The 20,880-nt window shown below is 39.3% G+C and overlaps 1 protein-coding gene across 15 annotated transcripts in view; it reads right to left on the reverse strand.

The window, feature by feature from the left end:
• ABI1 (abl interactor 1) overlaps positions 1 to 20,880 on the reverse strand; it is a 77,839-nt gene that overhangs the window by 52,505 nt on the left and 4,454 nt on the right. For all 15 annotated transcript variants that reach the window (XM_056483305.1, XM_056483299.1, XM_056483294.1 and 12 more), the window contains exon 2: positions 1,344 to 1,511. In XM_056483305.1, coding sequence (XP_056339280.1) covers positions 1,344 to 1,511 — 168 coding nt within the window. The remainder of the gene's footprint in view (positions 1 to 1,343; positions 1,512 to 20,880) is intronic.

Here is a 20,880-nt window from a genome sequence, read left to right on the forward strand (position 1 = left end):
ATTTCATTTCCTTCTACTTTCCTGTTTCAGTGGCAGGTACTTTTTAAACACTTCACACAGCTTTCAGCATTGTTTAGTTCTCAGCACATGGTAACCTCACGTGTCTTTTTGATAGGTTTGTTACTAGGAGGGCCCCTTCATAGGCACTGGAATCTTCTCCCTGCTGACATGTTTTTGATAAAACCACTATGCTGCCATTTCAAAGAAAGATGTTTAGAAATCACAACTCTAAAAAAATAGTAAGAGAGGTTAGCAGGGCTGGGGAGGGACACAGCAGAAACCATAAGAAGCACTTTCTCTCTCATTTTGGGTCTAAGGTGTACCACCAACAGGATGCTGTTTGACCAACTAAGGTTTTTAATTCACTGGCTGTACTGAAGAACATCTTAGGTTGCATCCTGTGCTATTTTTTTTTTTTTAAACATCTCAAAGAGGCATAGGACAAAGCCCAGTGAAGATCCTACTGAATTTCAGTAAGGGCATGACAGAGTGGATACTGGGCTGTTAACAACTCCCTCGAGCCCATTTCAGAACAGCAATGTACGGATGAAATTACTGAGTCCTGTCCCTGCCTTCATTGGCACTAACATGGCACACACCAGGTTATGCAGCAAGCTACTTCCAGATTAAACACAGCAGACATTTTTGGCTGAGTTAGCATACAATCAGGCCAATGATCAGGTACAAGACAGGCAGCAGCAGCAACGCTTTCCCCCCCAGAAGCAGGCAGCCAGGGTGAAGCTTCAGCCAGGGAAATACAGGCTGCCACAGCAAGGGATAGGCCTGTTCTTTCCTGCCATCTATTTCCATGTCCTCACTGCAGAAACTCCAATAATACTGCAGTCACAGTACAAGTCAGGTCAGCTCACTCATTTAACTGCCTTGGCTGGAAAGGAGTTTGGCTTGAGCAGGTAGTGGCAGCATGTGAACCCCTCTCCCCTTCCACACAGCACATGAAATTATATCCTGCAAGTCTATGAAAACAAATTAACTCACTGCATGTGTTAAATAAAATACCACCTCCCATATGGCACTTCTAAGTGGATTTCCTTCAGAAACAGAATCCTTCTCTCAACCCTCCCTCAACTGCAGCTTCAGATCTTGAAATCTTAATAATTAACTCCTGCTTTAAATATAATTCCAGCATTCTTGATACTGGAACTATTTTGGTCATGACCTTAATCACAAAGCGTGTTTCACAAATATTAGAAATATTAGAAAGAAAATAGCCTCACCATTTTCTATCACAATAAAGAAGTCAACAAACTATCCAACTCAATAAGAGACATGATAATGCTTCCTCCAACACTGTCAGTCCTCTATTAAAAAAGAAAAGAGATTACCTGGGAGATATGGTTGATGGAGGACTCCATCCTCCGTAGCTGGGACGCTTGGATGTCCAGCAGCTGTAACACATTGTTGGCCAGTGCATTGATCTGATAAGCAACACTGGCTAGAGACTGAGTTGTGTAGGCTTTGGTCTCTTCTAATGCTTTCCTTTTATCTGGAGCCTGTAAAGCAAAACAAGACGACATCTGCTTTAGGCCAGGAAGAGGATGGGGGAAAAGGACAGGAACAAAAAACACAACCTGTATTTGGAAGAATCTGTAATCAAGAAGGTCTGACTGAGTACAGACAAAGTACTTGATCTGCATGAGATTTTAAAAAATCTCAATCGTACAGAGGAGATAAAGTATTTAAAAATTTTTTAACTATAATAAATTTAGATACCAAGAAACAATTCATTCAGTAGGAAAAACAACACTACCGTGATTTGTCAGAGTTGAGTTTCTAAAGCCTGCCCAATCCCTCATTTCTCAAAAAGCCTCCAAATCCCCATGACCACTGAAATGCTCCTTTTGCCATTTCTTATGAGGTCATGCAGCCCAGGCTAATTAAAATAGAAAAATATTTTCCCACAGTTGGGTGTCCCCTATTCCACATGCCATCTACAAAGCCCATCCTCCAGCTATGCTGGCCACTACTCCCACAGACCAGGAGAAGGGCAAGTAGAGCATCAGCATGGCATGCACAGAGGCTTCCTGCACACAGCAGTGCTTGTGAAATTATCCCTCCTCACAAAAAAGCGTAGTAAACTTTCCTTGATGGCTGAGAAAGTTCATCATTGACTGAGAAGACACACATATTTTGAGGTATCAGAAAAGGATTTCCCCTGAAGGGTAAAAATATAGAGAAAGGGTAACTTTCCCACTGAAATCACAACTTGCTAAGGTAAAGTCCTCAATCTGTCCTGAGGCATGGCTCCCTAGTCAGAGGGCAGGTTACTGCCCAAGATCAGGAACTGTTTACATGACTTGAGTTGCATGGCCTGAGTTAGCCCCTCTTGTCTGGCAGGACAGGAGATACCAACACCACCTCTACCATGAAAACACACAGACAGAACAGAACCCCTTTTGAAGTACTCCCTGTATCACACCTTAGGAGCTGGCAGTGGAGGCCATGTGCTTCATCTGTTACTCAACTTGCAAACTGCAGCTATCCTGAATTTCTTTTCTTCCACTTGCAATAAGGATGCACCGCATTAGGATGAGTTTGCAGTACACAACTGACTCAGTGCTAGTGTGATTTCTTCACAATTTTATGTATTTGTGGAATAAACAGCAGACCTCAGCAACCAATAGAAAAGGTCCTTATCAGTAGCCCCTTCCAATTAGACTTCTATTTTTATTGTTGATTTCTTTGAATAATACTCTACACACATTGTATGCAAGACTTACAATGTTAAGCACAAAGCAAGGAAACAAAGACATTCCATCAGCATTCAACTGAGCTCTAAGTTTTCCACTTTCCACACACTCATTCATTTTTAAACTCAGTCTCTTATTTTTAAGAAGAAAACCAGAAGGCAAACTGTTCATACACATTATAAAAGTTGTATCATGACCTAAATACTGCAACACATTATGCTATGCTACAGTTTGCTTATGTATATTTTAAACACTTGTGAGTCCCCCCAGTCCAAAAATTTTGATTCATATTCATGACTAACATTCCTAGCAACGTTTGACACTTAGTGACACTTGGTTAATGCCATCCTTCAAATGGAATCCATATACAGACACCTCCTAAAATGTGAAGCAGCAAGAATGATTCAATGTAATCTGCTGCCAAAAGGCAAAACAGCTATTGCATGTACTAAGGACAGACCATGTAAAACTCCATTTTTTTTAGTATTTCCAAATGAAAACAAAGCTCACTTTCATCTAAAAAAAAGTACTGACATTTCTAGCTGTCAGAAAAAAATAGTAAAAATCACTTTGCTTCGTTAGAGAACACAACCTGCAAAATAACTACTAAAGGTTCAAGAAACAAATTTTGAAAAGCACCCTGGCTTTCCAAAGAGGTATTTTAAACTTCAAATCACCACTAGCAATGACTTTAAAAATATTCTTCTACTGAACTACAGCCTAAAGAAAACAACTGATAATTCATACTTGAACTTCTGTCACTGTTGAAAACTGTAAAAATGCAGGTAGCAGATCAGTAGTGTCTGAAATAAAAGGTTTACTGAACCAGACACAACCAATATAGCAGCAGTCAACATCAGTGTAACTCAAGTAGAGATCTGCAGCCCTTACTCAAGCAGTTTTCTTATTACAAAGTTTCAATTAAATGCTGTTAGGCTAAACACTAAGAGGTGACAAAGTCACAGCACTCCATTACTGAATGTTGTCAAATGAGAAAATGTCAGTGTATAATAAGTTTCTTTTCATGTGTAATGATGATTCGATCATTAAATGCCTTATTCTCATTTGTCTAAGCACCAAACGTTTTAGTTATTTGCTCAAATTAATAGTCTGGCAGCAGGATTAAATGAACACAGTGGAGTTGTGGAATGCATTTCATGTCCTATAAGAACTAGATTAGGAACATTTTCAATCCTTGCAGATAATTCAGGCAATTTCAGTTTGCAGATTAACTGTTTAGATTAGAACTAACTTGATATACAGGCTTCTGCATTATTTTAATGAGAACTGCTGGCATCCACAAGATATAAGCTAAAAGCTTCACAGACAGCAAAGGCGGGAGGGTAGAGGGAGAAGCCAAGAACTGTGTGACAAAAACAGGAGGGAGCCAAGAGTTCCAATGTTCTTCAACTGTTACTTTCACATCTCTTTTTAAGCAAAAACTGAAAGCAGGCTAGAAGACAGCACACATGTTTACATTCAATGTAATACATAAGCACTAGTTAACTACTCAATTTTAAGACAACACAATACAAAGACTGTCACCTGACTTCATTCCTAATGGTTCAGAACTACTTTGCAATCTACTATTTAAAGCTTCAAAGAAACTTTTTCTCCAGCTGTCCTTGATATAAACAAAAATTTGGTCTCCTTTAGTAGCAAAGTGGATATTCTTTATACAAGCACAGCTTTTAAAGTTTTCTTCCTGTAAGCTTCCACCTGTATCCCCAGTTCACCTTTAACAGTCACATGACTATGATAAAATTGCTATTTGAAACTGCTTCCACATAACTAGACTTAATACTAAAAAAATTTAAAAATAAAACCTCTCATAATTTAATGCGGTACATAAAGAGACAGTTAAAACTGCATAGCAGTCCACACTGCATACCATGTATTTTTGTCAAATGCAACTTGCATTATAAAGCCTCCTTGAAAAGTTTACATAAATACTATTGTAAATTCAAAACTGGTTCTGCACCCAAGCAATTGACACAACATAAACAGAGTAGAAGCTTAATTACTGATTCTTCAGTTCAGTGACATGTCAAGGTCAAATGATGAGTAACCTGTCCATCACTCTACAGCTGATCTTTACAAGTCACATCTTCCTCTCTCCAAACTGCCAACCACACAGGGACATCCCCACAAAGTTGTGTGCATTGTTCATCTGCCTTCCCACCTCTCTCTCTCTCTCTGCTAATTCCCACCATGTGCCAGTTCATGCAGCATACAACTGCATGTTCAGGCTCCCTCCACAAATCTCATCAGCTCACACTGCAAATCATCTTCAAAAGTCAAACTTTCCACTGCAAAAACACCAGTCCCTACTCTCAGGACCTGTTGTCCAACCTCTCTTCTCCCTCTTCCAACTTCAGCTCCATTCACTGTGCTTGAAACTCCCTGTAAGATAAATTCTCCACCAGAACAACTGGTTCCATTTGACAAAGGTCAGAACATAGCTTATCACATCACACCAAAGCTGGCTGACCTAGCAAAAACAAATCAAAATGCCTCCTTAGTATGTGGCATGGGTTGCTCCACATTTTTCATCTCCAAGCTCTTGGAATATGTGCAAACTCAAGTACAGAAAAACTCATCAGGATAAACCACTAACAGAAAACTGCCTTAAAGCAGCCAAATAATCAGTAAGTTAAACAGAGCTATTAAGTATAAAGTGCCCACTAGCTGTTCAAATGCTTGGAGCTCTGCTGCTGGGTTTGATCATTCTCAGTGATCAAGCTACAGGAACAGCTTTACACTCAGTTCTATTTGCCTTTGCTGTCACTGCTCATGCACCTTTAAAATGCAACACTGCAGTATATTTGTGTTTGCTTCACAAGCAAACACAAGAAAATTGTTCAGTTCTACACTTTGGTCTTTTTGAAAAAGATTTCCACCTATCATTACTTGATTAAAGATAAAACTAGGATTACTACGATCAGTTGCCCCAGGAATTCAGCAATCATGCATCACAGAATGCAACTATGCAAAGTCATCTATACATGCATTAGTATTCTCTTTTGTTCACCTCATCATCTTTGATATTTAAAGAACACATGCTTTCTGATAACACAAGCACTACAGTCGAGGTTTCCAAGTTCTGTTTTCTTCACTATGGTCTTGCTATTTTAGCTCAGAGATCCTTATCAAACCATCCAGTCAAAATTTTCCTCACTCCAAAGTGGAAGGAAAGGATTTCTGAAAAGTGGTTTCCTCACTCAGAAAACAGGAGCAAACCTCCCTAAAACAACAAGGGGTTGTGACATTATGTGGAACTTCAGATATATGAGTCTGCAGTTGTTGCTTCACTGATCTGATAAGGTTTTTAACAAATCAAAGCTGGTCTTGAGGGTTTATTTGTTACTTCTCACTGCTAATTGCAACAGGCTTGGACATCTCTAAACTCTTCACAATATACGTTCTTAGACCAGTATTCCACATCCAAGCTGCAGTAATGTGTTTTTAAAAGGTTTAAATATGCAATATACAATAGATTTGACTTTTGGCTCAGGTGCTAAATGTAATTTATGTTGAATATCATGTCCCTAGATCACTGTAAATAACTGAGGAGCTACATATATGAAATAAGTAGATACCCCACAGATACATGTTCTCCCTTATCTGTTTTTCATAGAGCTTGTCAGACTGCTTTGTAAACACACTGCACCATGGTAGACTTTTTGGCTGTTACTGATGGTTATTACACCAGAGTATCAGTTATAATTACAGAAGAGAGACACACCGGCAAGTCATAGCAGTAAGTGCTACAAGTTTCTATATTCTGAAGAACTTTCAGGAGCCAACTACCTGTCTGGAAGCCATCCAAACAGATCTACACAGACTGTGGTTATTAGTAGCAGGTACTCAGCAGGAAGTGTTCAGGATTTCTATCACCACAGATAGAGCCTTAAGGGATATATAACATTCCAAAGTGGCATGGGAAACTAAGGTTTCAAAATTTACAAAAGGGGTTGCTTACATTACATATGCTCTGCAGGTAAAAGTAAGAGTATAAATCAGGTGTGTCAACTGTCCTACAACAGGTTTATAGTACTTGTGCCATACATTTCTACTGAAGAAATTCTCTCTGCAATGCATTAGGCCAGGCAATGCATTTACCGCAAGGAGATGAATGATGAGTGCATCCCAGCATCCACAGAGTTACACCGGGCCTGGAATTTACCTAAGTACAAGTGGGACTGTTCCCCACTGACCAGCACCCCAAGTCCCCCACTGGAAAGTGAAGTAACCCATCAGAAGAGTTAGCTCAGAAGTTTGAACTTAACCCTTGTCCAGCCTACTAGGACAAGAGACACCCTCTCACAGCACCACAGACAAGGCTGTAGAGGGTCACCAGTACATTTCATCTACTGTCTTTTTTCAACATAAGCAGATCACTATCCACATTCTTGTTACTCGAACCACTTGCCATTCATATCATTATTATCATCAGTAAAAACAACTGTGGGAAATTAAAAAGCAAGCATTAACGTGGGTACAAATAACAGGAAGGGACTTAGTCCAAGTACAGTCTGATAAAATGACAGGACCAACCCAGCCTCCATATGAAGGGGAACTAAAGCCAAAAAGCCACACACTTTCCAGACCACTGGCAAATCTCAACTAAAATTCTGCATCACAAAGATGAGTACTAAAATGCATGCAATACAAAAACATTCAAGGGTTTTACTGAAGTGATTTTTATCAGAACTGTTTTTTTCTTGCACTTTTCTATCATTCCTGAATTTGTGTGTGTGCAAGTAAAAGCTCAAGATTTTAATTACCCCATAGCTTGCAAGCTATTAATAGCAACATATTGCAGCCACTGAACATGTCCACCTTCTGTCCAAGGCCTCTCCAGGGGGCTGGCAGTCAATCCTTCACTGACAGTGAAAATAAGAAATAGAACAGACTATTCAGCACACTTCTCTCTTCACACAGTGAGAAGTAGTGTCAAATAGAAATATCAAAGCTCTTGATTACTTAAGTAACTAACTGTTCCAAGAGCGTGGACAAATCTGAAAGACAGGTAAGGTACAGAAGGATGCCTAACCATTAAGAGCAGTTCTAAACCCCAAGATACCTCTCACTATGGAAACCCCAAAACTAAAACCACCATGATTAAAATTCTTTCAAGCTCTTTAAGTAAACAATAATTTTTCACATCCACTAAGGCAGAAATCCTCAATAAACATAGCAAAGCTAGCATCTACCACTCAACTCAAGGGAATCTCCTTTCAGCATCTAAAGCAAAAAAAACCCACTGGAATGAAATAATACCGTATCTGTTGAGTTTCTCCAGATAAGATGCAGTAACTCAGCTATACAAAATGCAGAGAAACTGGAAGAACTTGAAATCTCCCCAGGTAAAGACCTTGCACAATAAAGCTGGCATTCATTCAAGACGCCAGAGGATGAGATGATGATCATCACCACCACCACTACACCACAATCCACATACAAGATTTCAGTCTGTTTCTTTTTAGAAACACTATCTTGACAAAAAACATTGACTACTCAGCCTCTTTATCTCAAGGGTCAAGACACACACCAAATTACTGTTTAACAAACACAGCAGTGTAACCAGCACTGCCTGTAAGTCGCAAACTCTATTTCAGACAAGCCCTTCCCCCAAATCCTGTATGCACGAGACAATCAGCTAGAAGCAAATCCTTCATTTCCATCAATAATATTCCCCTGACCAGTCCTGAATAGCCTTGATAGCAAATTAGCATTTCTATGGGCTGAGACCAAATTTAGTCAATCTCACTGTGTCCTTGCTGATTTTCTTTTGCTTGAAAAGAAAGTTGTTTTTCATTCTGTTGATTAACTGTAAATAGAACAGTCTCAATTTTTTAAATCATCCTTTCTTTTGAGGAAGGTAGAGAGAGAAAAGCTTTATTAAGGGAAGAAGTTAGTTCCAATGGAAAGTTTTAGGAACATACTTCTATCATATATATATATGTACACACTAAAACAAAAAATTATTTTTTTTAAAAACTGAGGAATTCTATTTTAATCCAGGCTGCAAACATTATAGCAAGAAACAAATCTCTCCACTAGGAATGTGATTTATAAAGCAATGCAGACTGACAGATGGAGCTTGGGAAGGTACATGCCAGCTGCTCTGTCAGTAGCATTTTCTGCCCAATGCAACAAACAAGGTTCATGTTGGCTCTGGACTAAGCCACTCCCCTTATTAAAAGCCTATATATTATTTATATACAATATATAAAAATACTGTTGAAAATGTAATTTTCAGTTCTCCTGCCAAATCAAATCAAAGAGATGCCTTAGTAAATACACAGGCACAATACATTGTTACTGCCAGTTGTCACAGTCTGTCTATACAACCATAATGGCATGCCCCACTGAACTCCAGTGATAGAAGCAAACATGCCCATGTGTCATTTTCACACAACCCTTGCACGCTCAATTAGTAAGGCCTCAAGGCTGCAAAAGCAGCAAGGGTAAGAAGTTTGGTCCAAGTCTTACATTCTGTGTTTTACAAGATTTAGACAATATAAGCTTCAGTACAGAAACAACATATTCCATTCCCGTAAAGCACTGTACAATAGTAGCAGTACAGCTGCTTCAAAACTACCTTCAACTTTCTTGCAGTGCCTGATTTGCCTTATGACATCAAGCACAATTTTCTTCAGAGCTTACATAAAGCAGGCTCTGACATCAGACACAACAGTCAGAGCTCCAGAGTGTTGGATTCATCATTCCTAGAGCTATTTAAATGATGTGTAGATGTGGCATATAGGATGTGGTTTACCAGTGAACTTAGCAGTGCTGGGTTAATGACTGGGCTTGACGGCCTTAAAGGCCTTCTCCAGTCTAAATAATTCTATGATTCTGTGATTCTAATGCCACCCTTGGACTGTCAGACAAAAAGAAATCCTTGGCATCTCCACAGTAGTCTTCTTCCTTCTACACTAAGAAAGCTACCCAAGGCTTTGAAGGATATGATTGTTTTGGCACACCAGACAGCAGATAACAGTGAATTAGAGAACCTACAGTGCATAGAGAAACAAATAGAATTTCTCTCAAATACTGATTTTTTTTTTTTTTTGTAATAGAGCTTGAAATTAAAATGGCTTTCTGTTTACTTTCTTAGGTGACAGCATCAATCCACAAATATTAGCTCATCTAGCAAGACATGCTCCTTGATAAGTCAGAGACTTATTTTTCATTCTTTTTCTTTGGTGAGAATAAGAAGGAAACACTTTAGTATTTATTAGTTACTTCAATATCCCTCTGTGATACAGTGGCAGCAGCATAGAACTAAACTCAAATTTCTCCAAATGGAGAGAAAAATCAGAACTTGATAGACTTTCATGTCGTGCAAGTAATTGAATCCAGAGAGCTCAGAGTAACCTGCTTTGGGGCAAAGATTCTCAGTTCACTCTGTGTGAAAAAGTTTCATTATGTTCATAATAATGTTTCCTTCTATGGATTTTCTTTACCTCTTCAGTTTACTCTCAAGGACTGATGACTGTTGACATTAAGTCTTTTCTTTCTGTTTTGACAAATTGAACTGAGGGTCTAAACCCAGAATACAACCAATCTTTATCTGAAGACAAGCAACATGCTAAAATTTGATTGCTTCATAGGCAAGCTTCAAAGACTACCTTTTTTTTCCCCCCCCCCCACATTCTCACTCTAGTACTTCCTGCCTTCTATGCAGGCCTGAAATCATACCAGATAGCACTGAGCAAGCAAGATTAAAACAAAGATTTAGCATAAAGGATCAAATTATAGTCTCATCTCAACTTGTCCTGGGATCACAGATTATTTTCAAAAACGTTCCAGTATTCAAAGGGTGGCTACGAAAAAGATGGAATCTCCCTTTTTACAATTTACTCCTGGGGAGATTCTGATTAGACACAATAGGAAAAGTTTTCACAATAACATCCAGTCACTGGAATAATATTGCCAGGGATCATTGCTGGAATCTCCAACACTGGACATCTTCAATATCCAACTGGACAGGATGCTGGAGAGTCCTGTCTGGATGATGCCCAAGAAAAGTTGGACCAGATGATTGTTAAGGTCTCCTTCTGTCAAGGATTTTGTGGGTCTGCATCTTCAAAGAGACAAGAGCTGTTGTTGGTTGTTGTAAAGTTATTTATTGCATGAATATATCAGTCTCAAAAGCAAAGAATTCAGAGTATTGAAGTCCATGCTAAAAGCTTTCTGGCATAGAGCCCCGAGCAGAAGCAACAGCAGCTTCCACACCTTTCTTCTTCCTCTCTCACCCCAATACAGGGGATTTTATTCATAAATCATCCAATCAGATAAAAACACAATTCTAAAATATTCTTCCTACATTTATCAGAGCTCAATTCTAAAAAAAGAAAGTAGTGTCAGTCCTTACACATAATTTACACATATAGTTCTATCTGTTCTATCTAGAAATGCAAGTAATGATCTGCTATGTTTTTATTATGTCTGAAGCTAAGTTACTGAACTTTGAACTAGGCTTTAGGGCTTTTTACTGTCTTAAGGCACTTAAAGTATATTCCTACTTACTTAAAACTAAAACTTACATTTCTGCTTCATGCCTATATGGCCTAATATTTTTTAATTTCTCGAAAGGCTTTAATTCAATCCCTGCATTCTTTTCTCTCTCTGAGGGACTCAGGCTTCTATTTTATACACTCCAAGACCCTTCCAACCTGGTGTTCTATTTTATGTCAACAGTGCTCTGAACCCATACAACAGGTAACCTCAACATCTGTCTGCAAAACAAACACGATGAACGTCAGCGTCCACTACAGGATTGGTCCAAAAACAAGCAGGCTCAAAGCTACACAACGCATTGCAACAGGTTCCTTCCCCTGGAGACGTCAGAGATGTTGCAGGACAACAAAGCAGTGAGGGAAGTGGGAAAAGAGAGCACATAAAGTCATTAGTAGGCCTGTCCAGCTCCAGGGAGAATCTCAAGGCAACAAAATGTAGAGCCAAGAGTTACACTGGTCTTCAGACAATCAGCAAATTTCTGGATTGCACGTGTTCCTAATTCAGGAACAGTTCTCATGTTTAAGAGAGTCACTTTAGACACACAGCTGCTGCCCAGATTTTACAATTCAGGCAGTTCCCAAACATCACAGTATTTTTAAAACAAAGAAAACAATGGCTATTATAGGATCAAATTCTCTCCTCATGCTTTGTATCACTACACTGCTATTTAGTGTCTTGAAGATGAATATACTCAGTCCAGCAGAAAATCATCACATACTCACTGAACTTAGCAGCATACTTAGAGCAGAAAGTGGATTCCCACAATTTTGTAGTAGCTCGTTTCCCAGCACAAGGTATATTCTCACATAGCACACAGGCTATACAGTGATCTCATGGTAATAAAGTAATATAAGGAATGATTGTTTTTATAAGAACTTGCACGTAATTGGAAAATGTAGTTTCTGTTTCTATCTGATCACATAAACAGCAAATACTACTCAGGCTATAATGAACCTGACTGTATGATTTTTATTTGATAGTGGCTGTAAGCACACTACATATAGCTTCTGTTTGCATAATTATTTTTATTATGTTAAAATTTTATCCTGTGGTTAGCAACAACATTCTAAAACCCTACATGCAGAAGCTCACTTACACACTGGGTAATTTCAATTGCAGCAAGTAGAAATTTATCTCCTCTAAAAACCAAACACAACAGAGCAAAACAGATTGCTCGGGAGAATGGAGAAGGAGTGGCAAATCAATAATATTTCTTTCCCCACCAAAAAGTGAACAGAAGAATAGATTACCAGATTTGTTTAGTTCTGATTATCTCCACATCCAGCAATAGGTAAAACCTAACTTCCAGAAACCAACAGAAGAAAGCAAGCAAATTCTTTAATAGGAAATACAGCATCAAGTTCAGGAGTGAGGGAATTGCTTTGTTTGGCTTTTCTAAACAAAGGCCTTGGTGAGACAATTGCTGTTAGCTAGTACAGCAGTAGCTCAAGTGAGTAGCTTTCCCTAGAAATACAGCTGCAATGGCTCTTGCAGACACAATTACAGCAAAGTTTTCTAACCAGTGTTGAAGTTGCACTGGTATTTTTAAGATGCACCTTCACATGATTTTAAAGACTGCTTCCCTCGCCTTTGTGTACAATGTAGAGGGCAGATTTAGGCATATGCTGCAGGTGCAGAGAGTCACACAGATGACAATAGAGCTGCACTTCCACGAAACCAGATGCATAAGAACAGTCATATCCACATCTCTCCCTGTCTTCCCCTTCCAGCAGTAAAACAAAACCTGAACTATTCTATTTCAGCTCATAGGGCCATCAGGACACTTTGCTATCTTGTCTGTAATCAGCTTGAATGGCCTTATTACACAGCCACAGAGGAGCTGTGCTTAGAGAAACAGGAACACATCACACAACAGGAACACATCACCACAGCTGTGTATCCACCCATACCCACAGTGCCACCTCTGCATTCACACACACCCAGGAGGAAGCCGGGCTAAAACACAGGGTAGGACATGTACAGCAGCGGAGCAGCATGTGGGATGGCAGATCTGCCATTTCTGAATGCTTCAAAGCTTGGGATTGCCTCTCTACACTGCAAGAGGCAGAAGTAGTAGTCCAAGAAAACTTCATGCCCATTACATCTGCTGGTAAGGCTTACTATCAGAGATGAGATTCTCACTATGATGTGAACAACTCCAAGCAAGCCCAGGACTAGAACAATTACATTTCATAAGCTCGGTTCAAAACTCTAATTGAAAACAGCAGAAGTGGCTGTGTCAATAAAGAAAAAAAATGCAGCCATACTCTGAAAACACACTCTTAGTTTTACCAAAGAATACACAGTATTTACATGTAAATTAAATCCTGCATGAATAGGGGGACAGAGAAAAAAAAACAACTTTTCATACAAAATCAGCCTAAACACTGAAGATATGTCCAAAGCAAAACTGGAGACTGGTCTTTCTACTACCTCCCCTCCCCACCAGCTCTTGGATCAGAGAACTGCTTTTTAGCTTCCTGCCTTGTTGTTTTTCAAAGGAAACTGGAAAGCACAAAAAACCAAACAGACTGACAACAAGCCTGTTTTCTGTTCAACAACTACAGAAATTAATTTTGCAATTCACTAAAGGAGAATTTTCTTATCATCATGGATGACCATATTTTTGCACCCATTATACCTAGATAATGATGCATTTTTCTTAAGTTTCACAATGGTTGTTTGCATTTAGTCATTTTCTGAGGAGGCAAGAAGCTTAAATGAGTGCCTTTGCTCATTATTTATGTTCTCTATTTGCATAACTCCTGCACAACTGCTCCATTAAACACCTCTTCACCTCCAAGGCCAATTTTAAAAAGCCTCCTGCTTTATGAGACTGACAAGTATGACTCATAGTATTCCCCACATTCATTCCCCCAGGCCTCGTGGGATGTTATGCAGCCAGTAAAAGTACCTGTTCCAGTTCATACTCCCCCACTCCCACTGCTGCTGCAGTAAGCCCTTACAGCAATCTGGGAAAAAAGTAAAGCTATTTCTCTGCTGTAAGCAGGAGACAAACAGTAACAGTATTTGCTTTGCATATTGCCCTTCTCAGCAGCACAGCTAGCAAGAGAGAGTGGCTGAACACAATGAAGGAAGGTTACACACTCTCTTCCCCATTCTTCCTGTGCTCTTATTCCTGCCAGAAACCTGGGAGTTTCTCAAGACCCTCAAACTGCTTTTCAGTTATCCTTCAAACCATTCCCATTTTCTATAAGAAAGGCAGAAATTTATTCAACCTAGATTATCTACTCAAAGTTACTTCTGTGCCCTAGAAGCCCATTTAAATACTCCCCACATATGACATTCAGGACCAAAACCAGCAACTTCTCTCTCCAGCAGAGAAGCAGAAATCAACAGGTACCATATCCCTACATACTTGGCTTCTACTCCCAGTAAACAAGCTTCTCTCAAAATTACAAAAACACCTCCCTCAGACTCTGAACAGCCAATATTCATTCACTGCAGAGTACTGAAAAGGGCTGATTTTACAGTTCATGCTCATGGGCAGTAGGTTTTCAAAGAGGGAATGTGTGCTAAAAAGCTTTCCACTGGCTGTTATCATTCTCCACTGGTTAAAAGACAGAATGATAAAGAGGAATGAATTAGAAAATTAATTTAGAAATGACAGCCACTACTAAAGAGATACAAGATTTCTTACAAAGTAAGCTGCATTGTATGAGCCCAAACTTCAAATACACCTATGGCAACAACAATTTCTCTAATGTTCAAAGTTAAAGACACCTTAGAAATTAGATTAAAAATCTGTTGCCATTTAAGACAAATCCCAGGACTGCTGCAGCAACCACATCACTTCAGTGCTGGGAGAACATATGGTGTGCTGCAGCAGGAAACACCCACGGCATTTGAACAGAGCCCTTGTAGAGCCAAGCACTTCCAAACCAGACACATATTTTATCTAATGCAGCTAAAGCCAGGATTTTGCCTCATAGAAACAATAGCTCCTCCCAGAGATTTAGAAATCCTGCAAGTCAGACAGCAAATCAAAAGCTGAACAATCCCAGCCAGGTCTCAAAGACCTTGTCAACCTAAGTGCACTGATCCACCATCTCTCTGACCTGTTAGTCTGATACTCTCTGGACCTTAACTGAAGGACCATCCAAGCCACCTGCCATGTAGCTTCTCAGTGGAAACCCTGGAGGTTATAACCATATTTTATAAAATCCTTTAAGGATCAGGTCCCACTCTGCTTTGTAGACACAGGCATGTTTAGAGAACGCCATTCCTCCTGACACATTCACTCTCCTTCACTGTTAAGAGAACCAAAGTCCCCAGAGCAGAGAAGTTTTAATTATGCTCATTTTACTCCTTAGTCTCAAAAGAGTAACGAAAGAACCAGTTTCCTGAAGAAAACGGGTTTCTCATAAAGGAAAGGCCTGTCTGCATATAAATATGAGAGGTCTCCTAAAAATTGTACTAATAGGGAAAATCATGTCAGTCCCATCCCACATTGTCTTCCCAGCTGCATTCCATTTCCTTTGTATCCTGCTCATCATGGCTTCCTCAGGTAGTCAGACTACTGCAGAGATAACACTTTAGTCTCAAATCTGTTCCAATGAAGAAAATTTTAAAAAGAAATGTCTTCAGTACCTGCAAGTTTCAAATTACTAGCAAACCCATGCCAGTAGAAACTGTTTGTTAGAAAGGCATAGTGAAAAACAGCTGTATAATATAAGTTGCAAGGCAGAAAAATATGCAGTTAAATAACAAAAATAGATTAATTAAAAGAAATAGGCAGGGGAGAATAGGTTTTCAGATCAGATCTGAAATAAGACAGTCAGCAACATGAGAGTGAGACAAAAGGTCTAACAAGCAATCTGCAGCAAGCAGACTTGAGCAGGGAGAGAGAAATCAGTAAATTCATATTAGCCTAGGAGAAGCACATGGAAAGAGAGATATGTCACTAGTAATATTTAGTGACATAAGAGCAACTAACATTACTAAGTATGTGAAAAGACAAGCCACAGCATGGGATTCTGCAGCTACTTAGATGTTCATGCAATAATCTGATGCACCTGCCTGGACACCTTGTTCTTCTCTTGCCTACTTGTTTTATGCAGATGTTTTCTTATCATAGGCTCCAGAAAACACAAAACTATTGCATGAGGACCACAGCTCAAGTATTAACTTGTAGCACACCTGCCACAACTAAGTCAAATAAGATGCACAGCTGACAATGATTGCTGCAGGACAAATACTGCTTGGCAGATTTGCTGACCCTAAAGTACAACAAGGAGATCAGAAAATGAAGACGTGCATCTAGTAGAAGATTATCCGTGGAAAAAAAAAAAAGCCAACAAAAAAACCCACACTTGCCTGATAAGGCATAGCTTATAAAAAGTATTATCTTGTGAAACACTGGTGTGAAAGTAGCCAGCAAAGTCTACACTTCAATTCTCTTCCAAGAATTGTTATGCTTCAAGTGGTAAACAAACATTTTTTTCCTTGGAACTATTTATAACTTTAAGACCACCCAGTAAGAACATTACATTCAACTCTAAGGATGTCAAATCAACATTTGTTTTAGTAAGACTCTTCTGTAAGACTCTTCTGTGTGAGTTCTGAGAGCCCTTCCTGCGTTCTTAACAAAAGTAGGAAGGGTACCACGTTTTATTCCTATTTGTCTTTGAGGTTGCAATAAAGTTAAGACTTTATATATGCAGAGTCTCTTCCCCGTGAGTTCTTAAACTGTAAATCACTACAGTATCAGAGCTTCCTTGCACATGGAGCAGTATACTAGCACTTTAACTTCTGCTGTATGAAAGAGTATACAGAATTTATTATTTTGGGCTGAGAGAGAGGGATGACACTATCACAAACAGATCTGCTATCTTAACCTAAGAAACACAAGAAAGATGCAGTCTCATTGCAGAAGAGTTCTTTTAGAATGTTCCACAATGTCAGAAGATACAGCACGGCACACATCATCTGTGGTGGTTATGAAAAGACTTCATCATAGAACGCTCAAACTAAGGGAAGATTTGATTTTCAGATACTTTTCCAGTTTGCCAAACTCCAGCACTTACTAAACATATTTTATCTGGAACCTTTGACAAAAATATTATTAAAAATAAAGTCCCCTTCTCAGTAGTCAGTCTTTTTCAGAGTTAAACTAAACTGCTTCTTTAGCTCACCCAGCAGGTTACCTACCAATTCCAACTCACATTAATACAAACTGCTAATTTTACAAGTTGTACCAGAAAATGCTATATTCATGTTTCGCTTCAAGTTGAAAGTCTCATGCTGGATTCCCCCATCCCTACTTTTTTTCTGAACTATCAGCATCATAGTAACAAATATATGTTCTGCAAAGCAAGCATGTATGGCTCCTGTTAACAGCATAAAGGACTCATGTGAGTAATGAGCAACACTATTAGCACAGTCTCAAAAAAAGGTGGCATCTACACTCTTCCCAAGGAAAATAATGCATTCCCTCTAAAATCAGGAAGAAGATTTTAGAGTTCTGTTTTCATCTGCTGCATAATAAATTGATTCTTTAAAGAGCCCACCTGTTAGAAATGCTGTATCTTCTATTTCAATACCTGGCACTAAGCTGATGAAACACTTGACTGAGCCCCTCCAGTACAGTCAGAACACACTGACAGGCTGGGATGCAGGAGGAAAGCCACCTGCAGTACCGTATTGCTCAGTGCTGTGTTCAGGAGCACACTCTGACCTATTCTCCACAGCACCCAGGTCCTAGATCTCAAGGGCTCTCTGCAAGTTTTGAGCTGCAAAGGGCTATTCCTGCAACCCACAGGAAACATCAAGTCTCGGCCACAGTCTCACCAGCAAGGTCAGGAAATGGGAGGAACCAGGCTGAGACACAGTTATCTACCATTTCAAATTCAGCAGTTACTTCCCTTTACACAGGGGTGGAAGGAGGTGAGGATCCCTGTGATCAAACACATCCACCTCTGTCACCAATGCTCAGATTTGGGATTGGGGTGGAAGGAATAGCTTCAAAGGAAGACTACTCTACGGAACATAGATGCTAAAGAGAACAAGAATGCTCAGGTAATTATGAACAAGCCTGGACACTGAGTAAGCAGCGTCCCACAAGTAATTTCCTACCTTGCAATAATAAAAACCACACTATGCTCCTTTAGACTCCAAGTCACTAAATAAGACTAAACACAAACAGAGAGAATAAGATACCCCCTTATCCCTCAAGGCTGTCTTGCTATGCCAGGACTGACACTTCATCCACATAGTTGCCACCCCACCATTCTGTAGCTAAGCAAGATTTCGGTCACCAGAAATGTCAAACACAGACTGCTTTCACTGAGGAGAAATAGAGCGGCATCTTCTCGTGCCTCTGCCAAGACCCACCAACACGCAGACAAACAGTGCTGTGAGCATTATATAACTCCTGAGGTTTGCAAAGCAAAAAATCAGAATCTCAAGGCTCTTATGAGAGGCAGTATGTAAATCCTTAAAAAGTAATTGCTGCTAATGAGTTCAATGATGGTTTCAGGTGTGTATTTTCCCAGCAGAGTCATTACACTGCCTCTGTGCTTACTGTCTCTGTGTTTCTGTGGATACCCACTTTTTGCTGTGTTGCAGTATAACAGAGGCAGCTTGGAAAGGGGTGGGGTGGCATGGGGAACAGCACTGGAAGTGCACACAATCAAGTCCTGTTCCCAAATCTGACAATATGTCCCTGTATGACCTTCCATGAGCCAGTTATAAATTCCATGCCTCCACTTATGCTTTTGTGAAACGAAGACAGTTCAAAATACTAAACAAAGATACTGAGAAGTTGCATTAGTTCTTTTGTTTCAGAGTTCAGGCTTTTTTTTTCTGTTAAACTTAGATTAGATACTAACAGGAACTTTGCCCTCAGAGGTACAACACTTCCTACTTGTACTCAGCCTGCTCCTGTACTCTCACCTTCACTTCAACTGCCTTCATTCTCCACTTCATGAGGCCTTCTGAAGACTCATCTATTTTCTCTTTACCAGGAGAGCTGCTTACTGTAACAACCTCCCAGAGAACCAGGGGGGTAAGTACTAGATTCTTGCCCCATTTAATCACACTTATTTCTTCCTTCCAACAGTTGCACAGGACTGTGCACAGCAAGAGCAGCACATGGAGCAAGGATCACACTCGGCGTGCACTGATCACAGACATCCTGTCTTCTCATGCACAAACAGAAGGCAGTGGAGAGCACTTCCCTTGTGGAAGAAACTGCATGCACCTGTAAAAGCTTATCCCAATCCACTTTACTGCAGCTGATTAAGGTAACAGTTCTGAAAAATGGAGCAGGAATAGCAGCCAAAATCTTGCTGGCTTCTTAAACCAAATCTACCAAAATTAATGGAAACATTTCGAATTTGGAAAAGCTCATCTCATATCGTGTACCTCCTTTGGACACAAACCAGACATACAACAGCCTAGGATTTGTTTTCTTTAAATTCAGTGTAATCGCTGAATCAGTGAAGCTGGGCTACAATCTTACTGCTGCCTATGAGTTATAGCTTTATTTTCCAAAACACAAAGACACTTGCATGGGCACAGAAGACCTACACAAGGCACAGAAGAGCTATAAGCCTAACCCACCAACCTATACCTATATTATTATTTAAAAAAAATAAACAAAACCACACACAGAACAGCCATAGTAAAAGATTTGCTGAAACTAGCTTTAAAAGTCCATTATTTCAAAGTATAATGCAACAGCTTTTTTAAAATAATATTATTTAAACCTACGAAGCATAATAGATTATACATTTGTGTTTTATCTCATTGCTCTTTAATTTTGAACTATATTTGGTGTTACAGACAGTGAACTGAATTTGCTTTTTGTGTTAAATGTTCCAAATTCAGCAATGGAACTCACAGTAGAAAAAAAATTTACTGTACTTACTCTCAATACAAACGAATTAACCTATGAACATAAAAGCATGCAAGTTCTCACAGCATAGAAAGGATTTGTATGAGTGACAATTTAAGAAGTTTATCCTTTTAGAGCAGCTCATTTCCTGAATTAGACATTCTGAGTGAACTTCTTTGTACTGAACTAAGTCAAGCCACTTTCCATGTGCCAGGCAATGAAATCAAGTGTCAGACCATCTACCGATGTTTGAAGAGAAGCCACCAAAAAAAAGTTTCTTAGTGTTGGAAATGAAATATCTACTGCATGGGAGTATAGAACATCCAACTTATCAAGCAAAAATAGTTCCTCTATACATCTTGGAATATAACATAAATATTTATGAAACTTTTTGCATGTAGCACTTCTCAACGCCACACATTTACTTTCACACCAACTGAAAAGATACTTTAATTATTTTGCAATAGCAGTTAAGCTGAAATCTGTCCATGCATTTGTCTGTTTTACCCAGAATAGCTTGTTAATTCACCGTTCAGTTTCCACATACCAGTCAGAAGCTACAGAAGGAAGTAGCATGACAGAAAAACACACATTTAGGCAACACAGCACTTACTTCCTTAAAAGGTCTCTCAATTTATTTTTCTAAAGCTGCTAAATCTACCCACTTGAGACTATCAAGATGAGAATTTACACAAGGAGTGCAAGCTATTTGTTTAGAGATTCTCGCAGTCATATTAAAATTATATTTGAGCTCAAAAACAGAAATTACAAATAGATTTTCAC

Source organism: Oenanthe melanoleuca, chromosome 2, assembly GCF_029582105.1.
Source record: "Oenanthe melanoleuca isolate GR-GAL-2019-014 chromosome 2, OMel1.0, whole genome shotgun sequence".
In the NCBI taxonomy this organism is placed as follows: Eukaryota; Metazoa; Chordata; class Aves; order Passeriformes; family Muscicapidae; genus Oenanthe; species Oenanthe melanoleuca.